At 39.4% G+C, this 27,054-nt stretch overlaps 1 protein-coding gene across 3 annotated transcripts; it reads right to left on the reverse strand.

Moving 5' to 3' along the window:
- SCG3 (secretogranin III) lies at nt 1–26,457 on the reverse strand. Of its 3 annotated transcripts, none has more exons than XM_027792598.2 (12): nt 26,058–26,457; nt 25,312–25,364; nt 24,685–24,730; nt 24,375–24,590; nt 23,175–23,317; nt 21,835–21,993; nt 21,334–21,511; nt 19,325–19,441; nt 7,380–7,463; nt 6,636–6,764; nt 4,864–4,929; nt 1–563 (listed from the first exon to the last, which is right to left on the reverse strand). In XM_027792598.2, the coding sequence occupies exons 1-12, from the start codon at nt 26,140–26,142 to the stop codon at nt 445–447; spliced, it is 1,395 nt and encodes a 464-aa protein (XP_027648399.1). In that variant the 5' UTR covers nt 26,143–26,457; the 3' UTR covers nt 1–444. The 3 variants fall into 3 exon arrangements, with proteins under 3 accessions (XP_027648399.1, XP_005241501.1, XP_027648400.1); XM_005241444.4 differs by having other exon boundaries at nt 4,852–4,929; nt 26,058–26,439; XM_027792599.2 differs by lacking the exon at nt 24,375–24,590 and having other exon boundaries at nt 4,852–4,929; nt 26,058–26,451.
- Nucleotides 26,458–27,054: the final 597 nt, after the last annotated feature.

Here is a 27,054-nt window from a genome sequence, read left to right on the forward strand (position 1 = left end):
TTATTTTCAAATACTTTATTTAGAGAACTATGAACTATTTTCTAATAATGCCCTTTACATAGTTGCATCTATAGAAAGCTAGTGGAGTGAGAGCAAGAAGATGTAGCATTAAAAGAACTTTCCATCAGAAACAACTGGTTTATCTACAAAAGTAAACCAAACACAAAAAGTAAATCAAAGAGAACTTTACATAACTGTTTATCCTATCAAATAGAGATTCAGTGTCAGAATTTGGCGTTTAGGATTGATTTGTGAGTGTAGGAAAATACAGTATGCAGTCAGTGTACGGAGCACTATAGCTCTTCATTTCTGTCTAGAAAGTTGTCAGTACAATGTAAACAGAGCACTTCTAATGATATCTTCAAATTAACAGGTCATTAGTCATTGAGCCAGAAGTGGGGGAAACTATACTAGTTTTCTACATCTTTGGCAGCCACTAGCTTTTTACAGGCTGCCATATATGCGTTTAATTACATCTGCCTCTTCCTTGTCCAGGATGCCCTTGTCCACATAAGCATCAGCTTGCTGATCAATGAAATCTCTCAGCTTTGAAAGATCATAGTCTGAAAAATAAGAATTCATTTGCACAATGAGTCATTGCCATTATACTGCTTCACCTAAGAAACAATGTCATTGTAAAATTTATCCAACAAATGCACTTCACCCAACATGAAGAGAATTCACTACAAGTGCAACTTGTGAAAGAAAATTTTACAAAACCCAACACCTGCACAAAGTCTTTTCATGCATCATGGTGCTTTTAGTACTCAAGAGGAATAATCATCTCTTGCTTTTGATTGATTGCTGGCAAATTCTAAAGTAAGAATATGTTCTGGTCCAGAGATTTGACATCCTAGTCTGCATGGCAAAAGCTGTTGTTAAAGCCCTGTTATTTTCACAACTGTCGTGGATTCAAAAGTAAGTATTGAATTAAGTGTTTCCTATTGAAATCCCAGTAAAAATCTCACTTGCTATAAACACCTATAGTGAAAATTCAAGAAAGCAGCTTCCTGAAAATACATTAAAACAATACATTTATTTACCTTGATACAGAACATAACATCTGACATGAAAAATACTGCAGTGAGTAGTCTTTATGATAGTGTTAGTGTCATAGTTGTCTTTGACAGTCTTTGTATATCAATCTGCAATACAGTGCTGAAAGATCCTTCCTCCTTTTCTGATAGATGGGTGCATCTATGTGTCGTGATTCACACCATATGCATTAAATAGACTTTTCCTATGCTGGAAAATATCACTATTTTCCATGAAAAAAATTCTACTGTAGAGCAATCTTTCAAATAACAGAAAAAGGTAACCTACTGTTACATAACTCTGGCAACAGATCCACTATGTCCACACATTAACGCAATGCACATTTCAGTTACATAATTTACTGCATAAAATGTAAAGCCTAATTTGTTAGAATCAAAAGTTAGTAGTCTGGAAAACATCAATGTCTTAAGGGTTCATACTAAGTTAAGTTAAATTAGTATCTTTCACAAAAACAGATAACATCCTGAATTTTTTCTGTATACATGTTCTTACTCCACAGACAGAACCTTCAGAAGGTATAAATACTCATTTTGTAATGTAGTCCAATGTATACCATCATACAGCAATAAGTGGAAGGACCTCCTTAACAAAACAGACAATAATGCCTTTCTGTCCTTTTATGGCTGAGTGACCAAAATTGGATAGAAATAGAAAGCCATTAAGAAGCAAATTAATGCTTGCCGTAATTTTTGTAACAGTACAAGGCAATTTCAAATGAGTAATACAGAAAATTGATATTCAAAACTCCCCACTCCTGCGGAGGTGTCCTCTCCTTATCTGAGTTAATAGGAATTTTGGCATTTGCTGTACTGAGGCCAGGATTTCATGGCTGGTCCGTTACCAGCGTTACTTAAAAGAATGTAAACCTGTTTGTTTCTCCGTCCTACCCGAGCAATAGGGACAAAGAGTACCTAGCAATTTAATAAGGTTGTGAGATTTCCATTCATGCTGACAGAATGAGAGTTTCCAGTCAAAGATACCAAGGAATGGAAACGAACAGAAGAACAAATACTAAATTAATATAATATCCATGTTATTCACATCAAAATTCCTGGGTTTATTTTTCTTCTAGAATAGTATTTACAACTCTAAGATCATTATGTGGAGATGTGAAGGTTTAATTACTAAACATTCTGTATGAGATTACAACCATTAAGACATTATCCCATTCTGGCTAATTTGTATATCTCATAGCAATCTAATTTGTTGGGTTTTTTTTCCTAGAAATTGATAACTGTTAATTTCCAATACTTATTTACAACCTATTAATTTGGACAAGTAATTAGAAAAATCATCTTCGGTTTATATTCACCACAACAGCTGCAGCATTACATTGAGCTGTGAAACTGCTACAGTAAATTAAGTGGGGGCTTATTTGCATATTCAAATCAAGCTATTTGCCATTGCAATTAATTATAGAATTTACTTTAATTCCTAAATGGCTACTGTTAGTGTTATGAAACTATAAGCTACCTAAGGATTTTGTGAAAAATCCGAACATGCTATTTGCATGTATTAGTCAAATGACTCACTGTTATGTTCTTTGGAGACTAACTGCAATAGAACACCCAGCAGCTGAGGTCTGATGGTGGGAGTGATGCTAATTGACACAGGAGAGGAGCTGGTCTTAAAGAGCATTGGTTTCAAAGATCAAGCCAGGTCTGGGAGATACTAAGGATAGGCCCTCAGAATCTACAGATTGTATATATGAAAACCAACCTTTGGATACAAAAGTCAATCACAAAATCTAAGCTTTTGACACGTTTCTTTAAATCATCCAGATTGCTCAGGTTTACCTGCCTCCTTAATAGGCAATTGATATTTTTAAACTGGGAAAATGCAAACTAATATTTCTAGGGTAATTAGTTACTGAATAAATAATAATTTCTACTGAAATTCATACAAAGATAAGGATCTACAGACATTTCCCTGAAGAAACCTAAACCTCTTCAAGTATATTCAGTGAGTAAACCAATCCATGAACAGGGGTGGAAAAGACTGGCCATCTTAATACGCAAATTGCTTTGCGAACCACTTTTCCGCTAGCTCCCAGGTGCTAGCTGGAAGTGGAGAAATGATTGATGAGCACATCAATACCCCCTAATCTTGTATGAGGAAACACAGTGCAATGCATTCACGCTTAGATAAGCTTACCCTGACTGCACTTCCTTTAACGTCATCCCTGGAGAACTGAATTAGTATTCTACAAAAAAAAACCAAACCACACACACCCCCCCAAAAAACCCCAAACCAACAAACTATGGAAAGGCACAATAACAAATGTATTGGAAGGGTAAGAACACTATTGCAATTCTGTCTTAACTTACTCTCACTTTTAAGGCCCATTTCCATTGCCAGAGGACAATAAAGGTATTTTAGTGCAAATGAAAATCCATCTATACAGAAAGTGTGTATCTTAATACATTCACAGACAGATAAAATGCTATTGTTCTGCAATCACAGCCATTTTCAGACTGCAGCAGTGCAGAGGAAAGGCTACTGTGAAGAGGAGTAAGGGGCTGCCCAGTCAGTATGTGTGATATGGAGAATTAATCACACATGACTGAGATCTAATTACTATAATGAGTATGTTGATAAACAGAAACATTTATTAGAACTGGCAGGAATACTTGAGCAAATATGTACACCTGCTGCTAACTGCCATCATTGCCATTGTGCGGAAATTATTTTAGAGATGGAAAAAATTGTTTTAAAAGTCCTTCCTACTATGGAGTTTCTGTATAGGAAAATGAATGTTTTGGGCTGTAGGCATGCTTCCATAATCTCTGAAATGCAATTCATACGCAATTCAACTCATACAGAGGGTGGCTGGGTTACCCAGGGCTAATCTCATCTCAGATCTCCCTCTGCTTGGCTGGTGCAAGAAGGATCCTTCCCACCAGGCGCCAGTCATACGCCAGGGATGGATCCCTTGGCTAGGAGCCTTCATTTACAGAGTGGGTGATGGCAGAAGGCACAATGGCAGAGAGGAGGGATAAGAGGCTGGTTTTACGTAAGTTCTTGAGGGCAAAAAATGGTGTGGATAAATAAAGATCTGTGAAAAATACGCTAGAAATCCTGCTGCTGTTAGCTCCCTCCCTCCAGCTCTCACACAGCCCTGCCTCTGAGGAAGAGTCAAATGGTGGGGCAGCTGGGGAGCATACCCTGTGCAGCTGCTTCAGTCACTGCTCCCCTTCTACACAGCTTTGCGTGTGAGAGCTACAAGTCATTAGAGTTGATTTGGGCTGTAATCCAGTACATCACAGTGCTAGTGACATAAGTTTGTATCTTAACTATTTATGGTTATGAAACAAACCTCACTGCTATTTGGGATGGCATGCACAGTGCTAGCCAGATGCACTGAGCTTCTTTAGACACACCCAGACATTTTAAATACCTTTACCTCATGTACAATATCATAATTAAAAGACATGTTGAATTAAGAAATGAAGCACTAGACAAAACTGACATACTGTTACCCGGTGACAGGCATGACTATCTGGACAGCGCATGACTAACTTGTAGCTGGTTAGTCACTGTGTGTTTCGTGGCCCATGGCTGTTCGAGCCAGTTTACATGAATTTGTCTTAGTTTACTATTTTCCTTCAATGATATAACTTTTACATGACCTGTATTATTTAACTCTAACACCAGTAATTATCACTATAATCTAGACAAGTACAGTTTCACATTACTATTATTTAACTTATAATGCTAAGTTATACAACACAATTGAAATTGCATGCTTTGTAATGTATATTGCCCACCCCAATGTCAAGGCTTTTTACTGCATACCTTCTTTGTTACCTTTGTTGTGTTTTTTTAGCCATTCTATATTCTTCCTGATTGCTTCCAAATATGCCTCAGCTTTCCCTAGAGGAAAGGATGAGAGAGAAATCAGGCATTTCCATCAGTGATTGATGCAGCTTGCTTAACTGAGTGAAGTTGGTCACAGCAAAGGCAGATTAAAACTATTCTTAGTTTCTGTTTAAAAGCTGAGTCCTGTCAACCTTAGTCAGACAAAACTCCCAGAGATGGCTAGCAGGTTTTGTCTGTGCAAGATCAGCGATCCACAAACTTAAAAGCATGGCTTTTTTGATCTTTACATATAACCTTTTGGTGGTGTCCACAGATGCTGCATATGTGGATTAAAGGCAACCTGTAGCTTTTTGATCATAATAATTGTTCCACAAAGATGAAGCTGTTAAGACAGCAAGGGCTGACTTAAATAAGACTGAGAGCTTTGAGTATCTGCTTATATACAAAGTGTCAGAAAACTCCTCCATACAGTAGTGCTAACAGCATACAGCAAATCTAAGATCATGATATTTTCAAAAGACAAGCTGAAATACAGCTACTTGTATTTACTGAGAAAAAGAATGTATTAAAATTAGATGGTAACTCCTTGTTATGGCTGAATTTTCAAAGTGATGGCTATTTTTGGACCAGAAAGCACACAGGACAGAATTAGTTCAAGGATTACCTAACAAGGCCCCTAAGGAAATATTCCAGCTAATGGATTTTGAATTCTTAACTTGGCTGGAGCTTTATTGATGTAATGTTCTTACATTTGTCAGGAAAAAAACCACCTAGTGTGATTACCATGTAGAAGGCTACTACTGCCAACTATGCATGTCTGGCCCCATTAGTAAGTGGATACAGTATTAGATATATGGTAATTTTTGAGCTGAGAGTAGAGTCAGCTTTATAGTAAGTTACCCTGTGAAAGAGCAAAGGGTATTGCATAATAATAGACAAAGAACTAAATACTGAACCAATCTAAATTTCTAAAAAGCTATTGAGCTTTTTTTTTTTTTTTAACCGACTACAAAACATAGATGCCTATGCTGGATCCTGAGCAATAAGAACTCACTGAAAGGTTTCTGCACCAATAAACATCCCCCTTCAAAAGTTCAGCACTGTAAGGAGGCACACCATTCCCTGCAGATTAGTTTTGAGATATAGCAGCTGATTTGCACCGCAGGGACAAGAGTAACTTCAGCTAGTACAGTCTAACGTAACATGGCATGTGGCATTATGTGTCATGCTGAGGCAACTAGGATAATAAAAATACTACTGTGCTAAGTTTGCTTTGTGAGACACAAACTTACTATAATAATGTAAAACAGGTGAACTGCTTAACCTCTGGCAGTGAGTAATGCTAATTGTGTCACTTGGCAGAACTTCTCAGTACCAGCTTGTTCTAACACAAGCTAGAGAAATCAATGGGCTCACTCAGAAGATTGAATGTCGTGATGATCTGATTTCATGGAAAAGCCACTGATGCAGACAAGCAAAATCTCTCTGCACTACTGTGTCAAAATGCATGTCATATTGCTCTCAAAATGGGCTACAAATTCTGTGAAAGACTATGGTCTTACTCAGCAAGGAATATAGTTTCCTATATTTAAAAGCAAGCAGATAAGTACACTTCCGAATCAAGCTGTTGTGTGCTGGCTATCAGTAATTATAAACTGAAGATACTTAAGCTAACACAATGGAAAAACAATACCAAAGATAAGAAAAGATTTCAATCACTTGGAGTGTACATATGTAGAAAAGCGATCACTATTTCGCACCTCCGGGCTCTTCACTGTTTCCTGCTGCATTTTGTTCTTCATTTTTTGTAGAATCCTTTGAAATTTCATATTCCTTTTCCATTTTAGCTGCTTCTTCCTTTGTACTGTCTGCTTCTTCACTATTCTTGTCTAAAGAAATAACAATAAGAGCAATTTTGTATCAAACGTACTAAAAGCATTTCTAAATCATATCAATACGATCTTTACGAAGTAAAACATTTTAACTGATGACTGAGGAAGAACCTCATGGGAATCTGGCTCAAAGTGTCTTCTACAGGTCACCTCTACCCTAGACCTCTGGAAACATGAATAACTGTTTCTGGTCTTACAAACATTAGCTGAATACAGGTGACTACAATGCAATAATATGTAGTTCGTAAAAGCACATTCCTTTGCGCAGAGGAAAATGTTAGGAAATTTGCATTCCCTAGATCCAAATTTGACAAAGAATGGTTTTTTTAATTATTGAAGTGTTAAAAAGCATTGATACAACTTCCTCTGGTATATGTGTAATGTCTGGACTCCACTGAAGAAAAGGACAGTGAATATACTTCTCAAAGATTGGACAATTAGGTAAAAATTTCTCTCTTGTCATGTGTTTAGACATCCAAGCTGTGACTACAGGTCCTTGAGGGACTATATTTTTAGCTAGCAGTCTGGCTTCTACAGCAATTAGCATGCTTTTAAATCAATAGATTTTAAAAAAATGTGTTATTCCAGGAGAGAAAACTGTAGAATAAGTACCTGCTGGTAGCTTTTTTCTCGTTTTAGTGGAAGGGTTCTCAAGCTTCTTCTTTGTCTGCTCAGCTATCATTGTATCTAAGTTTTCTAGAAATCAAGACAAAACAAAAGCAAAGCCATTATTCTTCAATGGATATAATGCACAATCTAAATTATATTCTCTGCAACACCAGTTTGAATAGTAAGTAGAAATCTAAAAGAACAGTCTTCATCTTTGCCTATGAGGAATTAATGCAGAGCCAACACTAAAAGAACAGACAAATAATCACATGGAACTTTGACCAATCTTACTAAAAAAACTTATCAACTAAATCATGACAATAGGTGTATACCAAATAGAGCCAATGTTAATAAAGACAGCAAATGTGTGCATATATATTCCAATTATTTAAGTCACAGAAGTCACAGAATATAGATAACAGTATCTGTAGCGATTTATTCTGATGAAAGCAATGAAAGGGTTTAATTAACTTCACAAAGTATACAAGACTATGAAATATGTGCTTCATCCTGGTGGGAAAATATTATCCCAAACTACTTATCTGTCTGGATTCTGTATGGTTTAATTGGAGAAGAAGTCTAATACAAGGTTTAAAAATATATATAAGTGAAATAAATATGTAAATTGAACTGATTAAACCAAATATTTTTTTTAAGTTGCTGAAGTCAAGCATTTACCTGAAAAACCAGTAGACAGCCATGGCCATGTATACAGCTCCAGAAGTCTAGAAATTGTTTTTCTATGCAAATTTCAGAGCTGAACTCATCTAATTTGAAATTAAAGGCAACTTTTCATCAAGCTGGACTTTTCAGATACAAACATTGTATGTTTATGTGGAAAAAAAAAAGTCCTTGTGATACAACACTTCATAGATATTCACAAATACAGATCATCATACAATTTGGCATTTTTCCTCAGTCATATTATGGACATGGTGTAGAATTTTCTTTCCCTTTACCAGCTTTTTTAAAGGTTGAGTTAAACATGGAACCAAAAATTGATAGATATCAGCTAGTTGGTGAGGTATTTTTGAGAGACTTGGTTTTGAATTGTCAATATACCCTTTACATAAACAGCTAAAATATCCAGTATGTGATGTGGTAACTGTGGCAGAATAGGTATTACAGGGCTAGTAAATATTTTAGATCATATCTTCTGTGTAAGGCTAACATTTTATCCGTCAGCTGGAAGCATCTTTTTCTACCAAAAAGATACTCAGCACTGAAGTCTAAAGATTAGGTTTTTTAGCAAGCATACTTCTCTTCATGGTAAATTACCATAAGCAATTTTGCCTGCCATCTGATGAGAAATCGCATAATCCTGTCTGAGTCCTCTATATTTTCCTATTTACATAAAATTAAAATCTAAGCAGTTTTTGTTGGCACCCTGCCTGATTGCAGCCTGTCAGTTCTACATCATATTAGAGTTTTTGTGTGAAAACTATTTTCATTTGGTACGTATCCTTTTAATGTGATTTCCAACCTTGCATATGCCCTAAACTAAACAGGTCTGAGCTGGGTTACAAGCTGGATCAGACATACTCATGAAGAAAAAAACCAAGCTAGAATTATAGTGGTGGTATTGATGCCTCACTAATCACTTGATCCAAAGCTTATTGAAAGGACTGTAAACATTCGTTTCAGCTGAGCTTAAGATACTATTTTTTATCCTGAATCAGTACATACCAGTATTCCAGCACAAATATAAGGACTTCTCTGTTGCAAGAGGCACAGTTTTTAGGATGATGCAGCTATGAACCTAAAAACCTTTTGTAAGTACAAGTGAATAGATTATTCTCCTTCGCTAATTCATGCAAATGCAAAAATGTCACTGATTCTAGACCTTAATCCAGCCAAATCTATTAAATTAGGCTTAATTTTAAATGTAAACATAGTATTTTAATATAAATAGGAGTATTTAAATGTTTAAAATGCCACACATGGAAGTGCATTGATTCATAAGTACCTTTCATGTTCTGGCTTAAGTGTCTGCATTTAGCCACTGCTGCAGTAAGCTTGTATTAGAAAACACAAAGACTCCACTGCAGAACGGATTTATAACCCACTTAGACATCTTTAGATTTAAATGTTTGCATACTGATAGTATTTCCAAATGTTTATGTTATGTTGATAGATTGTAGTGTTTAAAAGTTGTACGCATATCCACATACAGCATGTGCTACTGAAGGCAACAGGATTCATACTCCTCCATTATTCAGTTACTTCTATAATTCCCATTAGGAATTCTACAGTTTCTCTGAGTCTTTCAATTTGGCTAACAATTTCATTTGAGTTCAATATGTGAGTAATAAACAATATTTATTGCTACTTTGTCAGTTACAGTAACATGGTAATATGCATTGTTTTCCAGCCATATGCACTGAACAGCTACATCTGTTATATCAAGTATTATATGGCAATGTTGACCACTAATGATCCGAGCTTTACCACTAAAGCTAGACTTCTAATATGATAACAACTATATCCCATTTTCAAAGCTTTATTTTGGCAGTAAAGATATGGACAGGTTTATATAACAGGCCTTTTAATAAGGACTAGATTTTACAGGAGAAATAGTGAAGCTATCTTGCTAGCTGGATGGCACGTCAACAGGAATCCCAAGATTTCATAAGCAGCTGTATTTTCTGTGTGACAGAGAGGAATTAACTAAGCAAGCCTATTCATGTTTGTGGGGAGCATCTGGTGCACCTACATATATGTCACAGAGAGAATCCCAGTTCTTCTCCAACAGGATTTATTGCCCTTTTTCCCCCCTTCAGAATGAATGTCTTTAACAGCTGGTATTGTTTCAAAACATGTTTGTACTTGTCATACGTAGCTAGGCCAGAGATGAACAATGTTTGCTCTGAGTTACGTGGATGGAGTGAGTCATCTTCTCAACCAAGATGCGCCGGGCCAGCAGCTAAGCAACTGCATATTGTATTTGGAGGTCTAACGTGAACTGATTACTTTTCTGGTATCGTTTCCCTAGCAACATAATCTTTATAGAGGAAGAGTTTAGAAAGGTACTGACCTTTCCACAGAGCTGGCCACTTATTTGAAATGGCACTAATTAAACCAACAGAACAGTAACTACTGAGCTAATGGAAGTGACTTGCGTTGGTAAAATAGGTCACTCATCTGGCGGCCGGCTTTCCGCGGAGCGGTATAATCTCATCACTCGAACCAGACACCAGGAGTCAGACAATCCGGTTTCTGCCTTGCTTCACTTTCTAACTTGCTCTTTGATCTGGCATGACTCACTGAAGCATTCATGCTGCAGGAGGGCTCCTATTTTGAGTAGGAATTTTGAGACATCCTAGGCCCACTTTCTACAGGCACTACACACCAGTAGATCCTATTAATTGCATCTGAAAATGCAAAATTCCCAGCGCTTTTGAAACTGAAGTCCTTTGACTTGGACATCCAAAAAACTGAATTGCATAGAAGCAGAATGCTTATCTTTACTCTGGGAGAATGCACTTCAGTAACACCCTTTAAATCAATGGATGGAGATACTATGAGAAAAAATATTACAAATTAAATTACTTTGTTCTTGTTAGAGAGGTAAAACCCAATATATCCATCTCAGTATTTAATGGAATTGGTAACAGAACCCTGAAATGGACCCTCCTCTATAGACAGACAGATTCATGGTGGTTTTTGGACTCTTGCAAATTTTCCTGCAAAGGGTTTTTCCCTCTGCATAGTTGCCTTGCACCCAGGAGGCAGTTTCACATTCTAACCTCATTGAATTGACTGAAGCTGAAATTTCATGTCATTAAACTTCTGCAGAAAGACCTGCTTTGCTGTTCTGTTTTCATACAGCATAGAAAGGCTGTGTTAAAGGAGAAAAAGGGATGATCATGGTACCTGAGATCAATCTTAACGATAGCTAAAAAATTAGTATACTTAATGAGGTCTTACACTACAGCAGCTCCAGCAGGAAAGCTTTGTGCTGATGACTGCTTGTATAAGATGCACATATTTCAGGCATTAAAAAAGCACAGGTCTCCCAGGGCTCTTCTGCCTCCTGCAGCAGATGATTTGAGAGTTTGTAAGGTCTTTTTCCATCTGTGACAAAACTCAGGACATGTCAGTATTTGCTCATGACTGTTCTGTGGGGAACAGCGTGCCGGATTAATTCTTTGGCCAAATGCTCCTTTTAGTTTACATAAATGCAGGTCCAAGAACTGTCAATATCCACCAGATTTTCACCAATGTAGCCGAAAGCAGAGGTTGATCTTTAGTCGGCTCATACATATATCATGCATATGTCACATAAACTGCTTAAACTGTGACAAACGAGAAATCCCTCCACATATGGGCCTCAGCCTTGCAGATCTCCTGTTCCCTTCCAACTCCCTGCCTTATGTGGCATTTTCTTTCTGAATCTTCCTGTTTGACTCATTTGTCATGATGGTGTGTCTGAAGCCTAATGCTGCTATAAGGAATGGTGTGTCAGGTGACAACCCCCAGGTAGTGGCATTACTTGTAAATGGATTACAGGCAATATGGCCAGAGGGATTTGAAATAACAGCAGCAGTATCATTTGGGAATCAGATTTAAAGCAACTCGAAAAGTAAACCAAAATGAAAGAGATGTGTGTTGAGGTGAACCAAGCTCTGACCAAGCCTCCTTTATTGTCCTTATTAAATTCCCCACCTCATGGACTATTTCTCATATTTATCCTTTTCAGTATTCTACAGGCATTTCTTCGCATTACTCCAGGTTTCCTAGAGCTGTGTGGTGCAGTCCTTTCCTAATCCTTTCCCAGTCCTTTCCCATCCTGACACTGCTTCATGGCCTGTGCACACATTTTAAGTATTTTGATAGCATGCACTTCATAAGCATGACGGTTTGGGACTGAAGCAGCACACAACCGCCTCTACTGCAGGAGTGGGATGTAGCTTAGTTTTGAAAGTTCAGTGACACCCTCTTTATCCCACACCCACATCCATCATCTCAAATCATAACTTATGGTCTTCAGTGCTCAGTTGTCAACAGAGAGATACTGAATTCAGAAACCAAGGGGGTTTTATGCAGCTACTAAATACAGTGAGAAAAATAAAAGTATCACTCTTCTTTCTTTAGAAACAAATGGCTTGGTAGGATGCAAAACCTAGATTTTCAGGAACTAAGCAATATAGTTGCCAAAAGAGACACTACCAGGAGATGGAGATTTCTTACAAAGTATCCAGCTGGGAAAGCATAGAGGAGGCAGTGAAGGGAAACAGAAGAGGCAATATATTTGCAAGAGGGATGCAAATTTAAAGGTAGATATTGATAAGCAAAGCAATGAATTGTAATATATTCATTTTGGGGTTTATACGTGTGATTTGATGGTCATGCAATGTGGTGGGAAAAAAGAACACTAAAACTACTGGATCTCTCCCAAAAAGGTATCTTGAGAAAATTTAGATCCTATGGATACTGGAAATACTATGCTCTTGCACATATTGTCAGCCTCAGGTGATGCTCATTTTACTGTAGAGTGTAGCAGCAGTCCTGTTTTTTAAGAACTGTGAAATTAGCTGTCACAGACTTTTCACACCACAGCTACCCATTCTTTTTCTATGTAGCGAGTCTGAATGGAGGGAAATAGGAGATAAGATCTAAGCAGTGGGGGCACAAAAACATGTATGTGTTTGTGCAAATGCAGAAGTAGCTTGGGACAGACATGGATGAGGCATGGAATGAGGCTACAGAAAGAAAAACTACAAGTTTGTAGAGGGGTCTGCGATCAACATACTGCCTAGATTCTGGTCTTGTCTGGGGCCTTTGCACACTCTCTGTCCCCACATCCTTTTATCTTACCTCCCTGCAAATTCATCTTGGTTTTAACTAATTTACACATACTTTACACCATCACTGCTGCTTCTCAGTATTCAGCCTCCATCTGAGATGCTCCTGATTTCTACTTTTCAGATATGTAAGAGTCCTTGAACAGTACAGTATACTGGCATCTGTGTCACCTTAGTTCATCAGATACAAAACAAAGAGCAGGGAAAAGAGAGCTGCCTGAGATTAAATAACTCCCACTGGTAGCTGTATGCATCAGTCATATGATAAAGTAATACTGGGCAAGGAAAATCGTCAGAGGGAAATTCAGATAGGGAAAATCGATTAAAGGTTTTAATGCTTATGAAGAAAACCCACAGCAGCAACAAAGAGCCCTTTTAAAAAAAGGACATTAACAAATAAAAAGAAGGTATTATGCATGAACAGTTCTCTGTATGAAATACTGTCAGGGCCCTTCATCTCCCAGTCAAAATGAAGGAATGAACAAAAGGTCCACGTGACACTGACCATATATCACTTGCAGCCTCTGGCACTGGTTTAGCCACACCTTCCCTCACCCCTTTGAAATCACACAGTCTGCATCAGGGAGCATCTGCTTCTGGAGACAGTGAGTAGGGGAAAGATGATGGCAGTCTGTGCTGTGATCTGCTCTCTGCCTCACACTCTTGGCTCTGTGCCTGTTCTTGCCTAACGAAACAAATATCAGGACCAGACCTTTGGCCTGCAGCATCTGTGCTGATGAGAACTTCAAGGATTAGTCACAGTATTCAAACGAGTCCTCCTCCCCCAGGAAAAGGCCAGATTGTGTCTACTATGCACTGGCCTATGCTGGGGAAATTGCAGAGCTTTGCCTTCATCAGAAGTGGAGCTGCAGGGGGATTCAAGCATGAATGTGAGAAGCAGAACGGCTATTCCATGTTCCACAGCGTGGAACATAGCAGGGACATGTTAAAAATCAACATAGGGGCCTTTCTGCCTCTTCTGTTTCCCCTGGATTTTTTTTTCATGCAACCTTGATCTGTCTAGAAGAGAGTACAACAGCATCCCAACAGTAACTTTCATAGAATGGGTTGGGTTGGGAAGGGACCTTAAAGATCATCTAATTCCAACCCCCCGCCATGGGCACGGACCCCTCCCACCAGCCCAGGTTGCTCCCAGCCCCGTCCAGCCTGGCCTTGGGCACGGCCAGGGATGGGGCATCCACAGCTGATCTGGGCAGCCTGGGACAGCGCCTCACCGCCCTCACAGGGAAGGAATTCTTTCTAATACCTAATCTAAATCTACCCTCTTTATAAAAACTTTAGAAACTTTAGAACTAATGAGTGTACATATACCTCAGCTACAGTCCACCAATGAACTATCCATTTCCCTATTGCTAGTGCATCCTGCAGTTTGATCATCTTTCCAATTGTCCATAAAGAACAAATGATGAGGGGGTAGAAGAGATAAACAGAGACATCTGGTCATGCCCATTTCTAACCAACACAATCTCCTACTCAGTCACGGGGGAGAGTGTAGATTCTGACAGTGAGTCAGAGCCAAAGGGAGGCGGTTTGAGAGGTGGCTTTGGTTTGGTCTATGGAGATGGGCAGCTGTGACTCAAACACTGCATACTGATGAGCTAGAGCAATTTCTCTATTTCCCTCCTAATTAAAGTTGGGTTTGCTCCCCAGCCAGTCTGCTGTGGGCTGTGTGTTGTACACTGTAGCTCCAGTAAGCTAAATGCTTTACTACAAGGAGGTGAAAAGTAGGATCCCCCTCAGAAAGAGCAAAGCTACAGAGTGCTTATACTTAATTTTCTTCCCACTCCTTTGCCTCCTTCTCTTCTCCAGCATTGTTCAGTTGTGGAAGATACAGAAGCCCCAATTTAGAAACTGAAAACAAAATGACCAACCTCAATCATAAGATGTGATAAAATACGCATTATATGCCATGTCACAGTGAAGTTTCTATATATCTGTGAGACAAAGAAGTACTGATGGCAAAAGTTTGTGCTACAAGTACTAGTCAATACAGGAGAATTCCACACAAGAATACAATGTGCACATAACTAATTTAAATTTCTAGGGTAATAGTTCATTGGATAACACAACTTCTATTTGGTTGGGGTGGCAGTGGATAAACTTGCTACAAATCTACTCTTGTAAGCAGTGTACAGCAGGATAATATAATCAATGTGCTGTGTAAAAAGAATTCATACATACACAGTGGTGCCTCATAAGAATTTGTCTATCATCTCTGAAAACTCTATTTTTGTTATGGTCCACCAGGTTCTAATTACAAATATTTCCTAGAATGGTTCTAAAAATCACTCAATATTTTGGTCTTCTTAGTGGGAGATGATTTATGAATGTTTCTGAAAAAACTGGCAGAAACCATTTGTTAGTGCTTCTAAGCTGAAAACAATATTATTAAAATAAATGTATTACAAAACTATAGTTTAATCTACATAATTACTATAAATAGAGCTTCTACCAGGATGGTAGTGGACTGATATGCTTTCATTTTAAAATTAGCCACATAGCCTGGTATATGCAGGAAAAGTCACTCAGCACACAAAAAATTCCTCTTCTTTATGTGGTGTAGATGAAGCTTTTCCTTAATACTTATCTGGTCTGTGATAGATGGCCCTGAGAGAAAAGCTATCAGAGTGAATCTGCACCATGACACTACTCAACAGACAGAAGAAAAATGAAAGAAAGTATGATATTAATCCCTAATATTCAAACAGTACAAATATCTATGCAATGCACTCCTTATTCTGCTCGGCTAAAATCAAAGTGAGTTTTGATATTGGCTTGAACAGCACTTTTTCTCTTGAAGTACTCAGCACCATGAAGGATACAGTACTTTCAGTTCTGCATGGAAAATACAGTATCAGCTACTTATGCAACAGAAACAGTATGAATTCCATGAATAATGAAATATTTTATGCTGAATCAGTCAGAACTCTGAAAGCTTCTTGCTGCTTTCCACTGGTCATTATGTGGAGAGATTCCAACTCCTTCATTCCACCCTTTCACTGCACCCTTGCCAACAGCAATCACTGTTTCAGTAACTGTAGCATGTCCCTCCCAGTGCTCAGCCCATTCAGTGGTAACAGCCTGTACCTCTAGCATGTTGGGGCAAGCACAGAGAGTTCAGCTGTTCGGGTAGCATTTGCTGGATGCTGACAACCAACCCATAGGTGGATAAGTTGATACCACAGCTGGATCTAATTCACAAGCTACCTGTGTAATGGTGAGCCATGTCATATGATTAATTATTTTATGCTTTTTGTACCAATGTTTGTCCATTCTGTTAATTGCAAAGATTAATTTAAAGCAGCTTTCAATCTTCACAGGGCAGAGAGGCTTTCTAGAAAGATTTCTGAAAGCCTTTGAACAAGCTAGAAATGTATCATGAGGCTTTCACTCCACAGAAGATTTTGCTCCCAGTACATCAAAATACAGTATTCATAGTTCAGAAAGAGTGATAGAAGATAGTGGCATTTTGCCACCAGCCTGGCAATTATCAACAATGATGCATTTCAGCTGAATGCATATTTTATATCAGTTTGTTACAGCCTCTCTTCAATGCTTCCAGAGCGATACTTTCTGAATACATACTGTAAAAGGTAGGCAGTACCTTTCGACCTCTTTCATATATATGAATACGTTTGGTTTGGCTTTCTGGGTTCTGTGTTACAGATTATATTTGGCATATGGAAAGCTTTTAAATATGTATTACATAATATTGAATATATGTATTAAAACATGAATTCCTCTTCCTTGCATTTGTATGTGTGTGCATGTGTGTTTTTCTTGCACCACACTGCAGCTAGATCCTTTGTAACTTAAAGCTAAACCTAATAACATCATTCACTGCAGCAGCAAGACGCTTTCCCCTAGAGTAGGACGCAATGATGATGACATAATGCTGTGGTTTCCAAATCCCAAACCAGCTGTTACTGGTATATGCATTCAAATTCACCACCTCTGCATCCATGTGAGAGGCACAAAAGCTTGGGACTTGATTCAGTAAATGATCTATTATTTTGGATATAATTCAGGGACATAGCTTATGCATGGCTTCAGTCACAGAGTGGGGGAAAGTAATTCAGGCAGTTTCCCACTGTAATAAAACAGAGAAAGGATATAATCCATCTGCACAGACCCAGTAGGTATTTTCCACCAACTAGCATGGGATCTGCTCACTGGTTTTGGACTGAGCAAATGACTAAAAGCTGCCAATGTTTAAACTGTTTCTTCTCTCTGACGAACATTCATACTAATTCCTTTGTCTGCTATAAATAAACACAGATGAGCATTAACCCCCTAACTCAAACTGCACCAAGAAACACAGTACCTATTCAAGTATTACTGGGTATCTTACGTTGTAACTTTTAGCTAAATGAGGGTGGCAATAAAACTGCCATGTTTATGGATGCTGCAAGAAGCTACGATTCTCCTGTGCTTGCTGCTCTTGAATATTTGAGAATATTAGCTCAATACATGAAGGTCAGCTTTAAAGTCGTTTCTCAACAGCAAGTCTAAAAAAAGAATACCACAGAAGCAACCTGACACCTATAAGAAAGCTTTTTCCACTACAGTAAGTTGCTTTGATGGAGTACAAAATCCATCTTTACATAAACCACTCATTTGCAAGGCAGAGTCTAGATACATCAGTTGATAGTCTTACCTTAAATCCAGACTAAATCAGACCTCTGAAACTCTTAACTTAATCCATGCCCTCTGTACTATGTCATCATGGCAATTTGTTTCTAGGGTTACAGTATTTATTTACTCAAAGTAAAGCCAATGTGAACAACTGCCCTGAATTTTAGTAGGAAAAATGCATCCCTAGTGTAATTGCATTATCTGAGTGGTCTTGCGTCAGGGATGAATTTAACCTATTAAATTTTGGCACAACACTATCAGTGAGAGTAGTATCTGCTCAAGCCATATTATCTTCATTTGCAGAATGACACTGAAATCACTATGCTTGTAATGAACCATTTATGTGCATCTTTCTTTAAATGCACAAGCAGCCAGAGAAATAAAGGGCTGAACTGTGGTGTAATTTGTTCAAATATTCCAAATTTAAAGGACTTCACACAGTAAATAAAGAGATAATCTTGGTCAGAGATATAATGAATTCTTTAGGGAGGAGGTGCAATCATGCACTGAATGTGAATCATGGGTTTTTTTGTAGCTAAGTAATTGATAATCAATCTGTACAGTTACAGTTGCATCGATCAATCTTGTATCTGCAATGGCCCATATCAAACAAGCCAGCATAAGTCATAAAAGATCATTGCCAAGTCCTATCTCTGTGACAGGCTGATCTATTAAGATGAGAAATTGCCCTGAGGTAAACAACAACTTTTTAGGCTAACCCAGACCAGGAATATTTCAGAAAAATGAAAGGGTTGTGCAGAGCTTATGTACATAAGCCCTTCTTCTGTAGCTCTGCTTGCTTAACTAGAAAGGCTACCAACAGTTAATATAAAGGGGTTTGTAAAAGCCAGAAGAGATGTGTGAGAAAAGAAAACCAAACCAAACCAAACCAAACCAAACCAAACCAGGCTGTTCCAAAATCCCTCTTTGGGGAAATAACAATTTCACAAAATCTGCACAGCCACAGACTCTAAAATGGATCCAGGAAAGAGTGCTTCAAAAACTTCTGTGCCAAGACGTAACACTTTTCATAGGTGAAAGGAGTTTTGCTTGGTAGAAGACCACAGCATTAGGTCCTGTCTACTCCAGCTACTTACAGATGACAGGTTAAAAGTGCTGAAATGCTGGTTTCTTTTCAGAGAATGCAGGTACCTAATCCACCTCAAGATAACTAAGCAAAACACTGATCTTCCACTGACATAAAGCCACTGAAATAAAGTGCACTTCACAGGTGTGAAAGTGGAATAATCCTCTAAATACATATCTGGTAAATAACCTTTCCTTCATTAGATGGAACTACTAAAGCAGTATGGAATTCAACATTCTATAATGAATAATGAATCATTTAGAGGTACAGCTTTAACACTTTGAATGAGCAAGTCTGGAACAGGACTCATACGAGCAAGGAAGATGAGAAAATAATTACTACTGTTGGTAGAGTAAGAACATAGCATTAATAACACTGTTGCATAAAGTATGTACTCTCACCCAGATAGGAAACTCCTTCTTCTGGTGTGATTGTTCCATATTTAACCATCATCTTCACAAAATCAATCAGGGTTTTCATGATAGTTATCAAGGTCTCTTTCTCTTTTGCCTCTGTCTCTGTGTGAGGGGATAAAGCAAAACTAGTCAAAGACTTCAGGCAACTCAGAAAAACTCAGTTCTGCAAACTCTGCATAAACTTCATGCATAAAAAATTACCTACTCACTAAAAAGAAAATGCTGTGCTGGATTAGCAAATAGAACTCCTATATATATCTCCTTTGAAACTGCTTCTGGAAAGTACAGCTGAATATACTTTACAACCTCAGGGTCTGGCTCTTCTTTATAGCTTTTTGTCTTAAAGATCTATGTTACGGAAGGCAAATGGTATTAATTCAGTTTTACGGATAAGAACACTAAACACACTGAGATGAAGAGACTTGACAGAGTTCAAATTGCTGGTCAAAGGGCAGATATAGCCAGACTTTACTACAGCCTCTGTCTTTTATTTGTCTGTGAACTACTTAGTAGGCCAGTCTGTATGAGAAAGACAGCTCAGAAATCCTTTCTCCTACAAGATCATTGAAAGAAATAAAAAGTCTCTCAAATGAGATTGTTACCATGCACAAGACCATGACTCAGGTACTGGGAAAACATAATATTAGATGGTTGGGAGCATCACGACTCCAGAATAGGATACAATGATTTTTTATTATAGAGTTATTCTTTCTTGCCCATACATACTGACTACCTTCATGATCACTGCTTCTTAGCTTTCTTCTTCTACTGTATTTATCAGCTGAACAATATAACTGCTATTTCTGCATGAAACTTCCCCATCACACAGTTACCTGATCTCTTTCCACACCCCAGGTTGTCACTGAAGGACCCAACAGAGCCAGGGGCACTGTCAGACAGGAACACTCAGAAACACACTCCCAGCCCATGCCGAAGGCCAGCCCCTTTGGAGAGATGCTGAACAGGTTTTTTATTGCTGCCTGCAATTTAACACACCTCTGTAGGATGCAACTGAATCCCCACTCCTCCAGCTTGGTACAAGCTGGCAGGTGGACAGCATAAAGCAGGAGACAAGGCAGAGATGTCAGCCAGCGGGACCCGTTTCTATTTGCTTGATAATCTGTTAAACCCAACATGCCTTTCTGCCTTGTGAGTAGAAAAAGGAGAACAACTATCAAGCAAAACCACCATGGGAAAATGAAAAGAACAAGAAAAAGAATATGAAGTTTGTAGATTGGACTTGAGCAAAATATGCCCTCGGGTTTTTCATTCTAGCTCTCCACTCATGTGTTCATAGGAACAGTTTGAAAGATTAAGGCTCCTGCAAGACAAGGAATATGCAGAATAAATTGTTGCTGACTATGCTGGAGAGAGCGGAAGACATCCTGGCTGCAGATAGTGAGAGTGGGCATGTGGTAAAGCGTGCTGACAAAGGGGCTGTGGCGAGGTGCCACAATCTCGCCTGCAATAACTGAAAGACCATGATGTCTAGCACCGGAATAGGAAGAGACATGCAGAGCTTTCATTGCAATAAACAGCAGACCTGTGGTTTGTGAAAAGGCTGGGAGGCTCAGACTCATTTACTGGTACCATCACTGCGAGGATTCTACTGTGGCTTACTTGTACCTCTGTTTGCTTAGAAGACACGGGTGTTACTGGAAAGGTCTCTGGAGAAAACTATTTGCCAGTTTTTCATCATGCCCTTACGGGAATGAAAAAAATTCAGGACTCCTGAATCATACAGAACAAGATGGGAAGGGCTACCTAGGTCACACAGTCTACAACTCTGAGTGCTGTTCCTCCCAATGTTTTGCCATACTCACTAATCAAATTAGCTTCTGCCATGTATCTTAGAGACCATTTTTAAAGCACATGGTCTCTTGCAGCTGGGGAAGCTGTGGAGAAGGGAAGGGATAGGAGTAGGAGAAAACAGCAATAATCTTAATATTCTGATTTTTGTCCTATATATTCCTGTGAACACGTGATGAGCTTACCTGAGTTAAGACTTTTTAATAGTGCGTAAAAGTTTGGAAAATATTGGAGGTCTTCAAAATTATCTTCAGAAGGCAGCTCATTTCTTCTTTCCAAGATATTAGATGATGACCATGTGTTATCCAGTGTATCATCAATTTCTCCGTTAATGAAACTGTCCTGATCAGCTTTGCTTGACGTCTCCACAAAAGACACAAAAAGTAGTATCTATAAGCCCATTGCTTTTGGTGATAAAGTTAACAGAGCAATAAATAGCATCATAATCTTATGCCAACATTTCCTGAATTACGAGGTGAAGACTACACTATTTTCTCAAAGTTATTTCAATTTGACATCTGGCTTAAACCTCAAAGTAACTCACAATTCATTTTTCTATCTGATAGAACTTCTTTAAGAATACCTTTAGTTTCCAGATTGAACTAATTACTTCCTAAAGCAAAGCAGTGTTTTGGTCTATTTCTACCGTTCAGCAAGTGAGTCAAAATGATTAGCAAAGAAATTACCATTCTTTCCTGTTGTTTTTCTTTTGTATCACTGTCTCCTCTGCTTGGGTAATCAAAATCTTCAGATTCCTTCTCACGATCCTTTGCTTCATTTGCAATTAGCTGTTGTAAAACCTCTGCCACTTCATCTTCCAGGGTATAGGCTTGACTCTCTGTGATCTGTTAAAATATTTGTGCAGAGTAATTACAAAATATTGTGGTTTTCCTAGATTAAATATCAATATGAAACTTGTGTTGTAAATGGTTGCTTTAAATATGTTTGCTTCAAAGCTGAGCACTGCCAAATTAGGTGTAGTACCTTCAGATGTGTGTGTTCTATATAAACGTATACATACAGACATATGCATATGTCTTTATTTATATAAATGTCTACATATACACACACATAGAAATACACATCAAATATGTGTGTATACATAAAAACCAGCCACCCACACATACAGTCTCCAATAGGAAAACAAACCCCTATAGGGGTTAACACAGTGGAGTCCAGCTTGAAAGATGGAGCTGCAAGTGCAGTATACCTACGTGTGTATGTGCATATATAAATGTATATGTTCTGTAACATACCTACGTAGAATTGAATAACTACAACAGAATACAGTAATACAGAAAGGGAAAAAGCAAATAGCTTTCTACAGCATCATCAAAATGTTTCCTCTTTGCTTCCTAACAGCCATTACCTGAACAAGAACTGTACCATGGAGCTGTCCCACAGCTCCCTTTGTCATCAGTGACAATCAGTATGCAACAGCTAATAGCAAAATCTAGTGCAGACAAGATAAGGTTAGTATTTTAAAAATATAAGGACCCCCTATCGCAATGGCTAAAACCATTGAGACATCCAAAGGTCAGAGAGAAATCCAGTCTTGCTAAAGATCAGTAACAATGAGAAATGTATCCTCAATTAAGCAGCGTCATTGTATGTCCGCTGATGACAATAATGCATAGGTGGATAGGAATGGGCTCAGACCTGTCCCAATAAACATCCAAAAGAAACTGATAATACAAAAGAACTAATGAGCAGGAGAAGAGAAATTAAAGGGAAAATGAGGGCAGGCATGGGAGGAGTACAATCAGTGAATGTCTTCTCAACATCAAAAACATTCTGCAGCTTGGCCTATTTTGTTGCAAAGCCATCACAGAACAACAACATTATTGCAGAACTAAACCAGTGTGCCCGACTGAGTCAAGAAGCTTGCCTAGAGCCTGAATCCCACTCATTTTTACTCAGGTCAGCATTATTAGCTGGACACAGCTAATAACATCCAAATTGTTTTTTGAAAGAGCATTAAACCACCCCACAAAACAGCTAAATGAGGTTTTAACAAGATACTTACTAGACCCAGATTTAGAAGTTTTGAAACGATCTTGTCAAACACTCCTCTATCATTTTCCTCATAAATTCTTGCAGCAATTTTTTGAACAATGTCTTCAGCAGTCAAAGGAGTGCCATCTAATTGATGGAGGCCATCTGGATCATCTAAAAGGATTACAGTTTAACTGTGTGTTGACTGTCCTAACTCTGTTGGATTAGACATCTTGTAAAAAATATCTGCCCACATCTTTTTCTCTTCAGAACAAAGCTGCATTTTCTAGACACATTAGGAATATACTTTGATACACACTTTGGAATCCATTACATCAGTCCCAGTGAAAAGTTCTTTGTGTCCATTTTCCACATCTGAAAAATTTCTTTCTGACTGGCACTTTTGAAAGAGCAGAGATTAATATCAGGAGCATACTCCCCTGTTTATAGAAAAAAATGTAAGAATGAGAGAACACTGCTCACATATCTGCTTATATGCGTCTTCCTGGAATCTACTTTCATTGTATGGCCACTTAGATCAAAACAGATCATGACAAACAGCATACTATCCTCTTGTCCGGATTTCAGCAGATGAAGTTTTATTTATGTAATTGCTACTTATGGCAAACAATATCATCATGACCAATGGGAAAGCAAATATGATGAGTAAGCTTTGGTCTGTGATCAGCACACTTTGATATAATTAAAAATATCCTGAGCTAAATGCTGCTCACAACCCTCAGAGGACTCACTTAAATTACAAGTCAATTAATGACTCCAGTAGTAAAGGCAAGTATTCTTTGGCCTTCAGTAACTTCTATTAGCTTTGTGATGGGGAGGATTATCTGTCATTGCATGTAACACTTGGAACAAATATATGTGATTTAGCTCTATATAAAAGTGCTTTTTCCTTTCAAACCAGAATAAATATATTTTCATTTGAAAACATGTCCCATTTTCCTTCCATCAAATCTAAATTGCTAAAAAACATAATGCAAATCACACAGTTGGATTTTCTTCCACAGAAGACGACTGTGAAAATCAACAGCAATTCTTTTGTACTGTGTTTCAAAACCTAGCTGTAATATGACAAGCTTCCACAATTGGAATTAATTGAAACTGCACTCCAGTAACAAAAAGAGCTCGTGTTTAGTGGTACAACATTCATGATTGCAATCAGTTTGCAAGAGAAGTCTAACCTAAAAGTCACTGAAAGATGATTATAGAATACCTTGGAATTTATAATCCAGCCCACTTTTAGTGGAGTCATAGTCATCCACAAGTCTGCGGTTCTTGGTGGAGTCTGCATCATCAATGGCCAGTTGCTGTTCATACAAAGAGCTTCTAATTGACTCCCTCTCTTTTTCATTCCTCTCTCTTTCTGCTATTGATTTTAGCAGGTTCAGATCATCAACAAAGGAATAATTCCTGAACTCTGGCTTATTTTCTGGAAAATATATCAATGCACACATGACATAAAATCTTAAACCTCTTTGAATACCGTTATGAATATTGCTATAAAACCACAAAAGGTGTTTTACCTGTGGGAACTATTTTCCTATTCTTGTCTGCCTCAGCTTCAGCAATCTGATACAAAAAAATAACACAAACAAACAAAACAACAAACAGGCAGAAGGAATTAATACACTAAAACGCGTGATCTCTTAATTTATCAGTATCAGCAGAAGCCTTAATGCCTGATCTCCACTCTTAGTAAGAAGTTTTCCTTAATAAGTAGAACATGATTAAGCGCTTGGCACTTTTTGTCAATACCACCACATTCTCTGATCAGAATTGGACATTACGAGGAGCTGCGATAGACTTTTCATTTTAAGAGAAATGCCAGTTACATTTTCCTTCTTCAGTCCAAGCTCCCAATATATTCCTGTAGGATGTCAATACAGAGGGCTGACACACCTGTGAACTGCTGGAGCTAACAACCTGCTTTTGGAATGCTGGACAGTAAAACCCTACATACCAATTCTTAAAAATTATTTGAACTCTATTTTGTACCCAACCCCGTCATCAATATTTACTTTACTGACAAATCCACTTTTAACTCATTTCTCAAGCCATTAGGATATTCACGTATCTGGTACCTGAAGGCTCAAAATATTATGGGAATACTAAAACTAAAAAACATTGTAAATATTTTTTATTTCACTTACCTGTTCCTCCAAAGGTCTTTCTACACTTAATTGTCTGTTGTGTATAGCTTTATCTAGAATAAACAAACACACACATATATACTCAGCTATAGGATGCATGTGACAAAAGGTCAGCACATTTTTTCTTAATTTGCAGTTTTCTCCCATAAAACATGGTATCTTAAATATGATGCCAACCACTAGTTCTTGTAAAAAAACTCAGTGTTCCAAGAAGAATGAGATAACAGTAACAAAGTCAAACATTTAAACAAAGTGTGTTTGTTTGGGGCAGAGGGAGAGGTTCTTCACAAGATGTAATAGAAATAAAGATACAGCTAGACTCAGCACCCCTTTCTGATGTGAAAAGTCATAAACAAATTGGGGGGAAAATGCTGTAAGAGTGTGACTAAAATAGCAATAATCGGATTGGCACAACGAAGAGATTAAAAATCTCTTACATCCAGAATACCAGGGGAGACAGGGAGCGGGAGAGACAGGTTTGTGCAGAAACTGCTGTAGAACGGGTGATAACATTGCTCGGAAAAGCCTGCAAAAATCCAGCTTTTCCCTCTACCAGCACCTACATCCTCAGTTAGTATTAGACTGCAACTTCAGCGATCCAGCGTCTTGCACCAGGAATATTGTTTCTTTAGGATCTAATTGCTTTTAGCCAAGTGGAAGGAAAGTTTTTACTTCCCTCCCTCCGTACCCTGCCAAACTTTCCCCACCTCGGAGAAAACAGACAGCGCGTTAAGGAAGGCGCTTACCTTTGCCCCCCGGTTTCGGGAAGCCGTGCACCCGGCTTGCCAGCAGCGACAGCACCTGCACCACGACCGCCAGCTTGAGGAACATCGCGCCGCTGCCCAGCGCCCTCGGCGGGCGAGCCCGGCGCAGGGACGGGGCCGCAGCCTCGGGGTCGCCGCCCGCGCTGCCCTGCGCGGCCCCGGCCCGGCGGGCGCTCAGCGGCGCGGAGCCGCCGCCCGGCGGGCGCTGTCCAGCGGCGCGGTGCTGAAGCCGCCGCGCAGAGCCGGCCGCGGCGCTGAGAAAGCCTCGGCCCCGCGGCCCCGCGCCCGCAGAAATGGTCGAGCCCGTCCCCGCGGCGCCGGGCGGGGGGAGGAGACGGGGGAGGGCCCCGGCCGGCGGAGCATGCGCGCCCCGCTGCGCTCCCGCGGGCCCGGCAGCCGCACCTCCTTGCCTCCCGCTCCCGGGGGAATGGGACCCGCCGCCCCGGGGGGGGGGGGGGGGCCGAGGGGGGGCTTCAGGCGTGGGGGTGGCCCGGCCGCCTCGCAGGGCGCCGCCCGGGCAGCGGAGCGGCAAGGCGAGCTCGGGAGAGCCCCGAGCATGCGGGGAAGCGGTGCCTGGGGGGCAGCTCGGCACGGCGGGGCCGCGCACGCTTTGCCAGCCACGGGAGTGCAGCTGGGCCCCGCGGAGGGCGGTGAATCACCGCCGCCTGCCCGAGCCCTTTCCGCGGGGCTGAGTCACGCAGCGACGCCACCGCCATCGGTGACTCCTCTGCTGCAAAGAGGGGACATCAAAACTTCCATCACAGCACACCCTGCGCTTTAAAATTTACAATTGCCACAAAGCAGTAGCACAAGCACGTAAGCTCATGCTGAACGTTTTCATAAATTAAAGTTTAGCCCTTGCAGACCTGTGCCTGCATCAGCAAATCCCTAGGGGTCGGAGGAAGACATTTCCGCCGTTTTATGGCAGAACAAAGGATCGCAGCCGTAGGTCTTTCCAGAACTATAGGATCTGCTCCCA

The sequence above is a fragment of the Falco peregrinus genome, chromosome 1, assembly GCF_023634155.1.
Source record: "Falco peregrinus isolate bFalPer1 chromosome 1, bFalPer1.pri, whole genome shotgun sequence".
Lineage (NCBI taxonomy): Eukaryota > Metazoa > Chordata > Aves > Falconiformes > Falconidae > Falco > Falco peregrinus.

What these genes read in the sequence shown, in the direction of transcription:
- SCG3 (XM_005241444.4), bottom strand. Translation starts at nt 26,142, where the DNA reads ATGTTCCTCAAGCTGGCGGTCGTGGTGCAGGTGCTGTCGCTGCTGGCA. An exon ending in CCCGAAACCGGGGGGCAAAG is followed by an intron (nt 25,365 to 26,057) that starts GTAAGCGCCTTC and finishes TGTTTATTCTAG; the next exon opens with ATAAAGCTATACACAACAGA. An exon ending in ATTAAAAAGTCTTAACTCAG is followed by an intron (nt 19,442 to 21,333) that starts GTAAGCTCATCA and finishes CCCCTCACACAG; the next exon opens with AGACAGAGGCAAAAGAGAAA.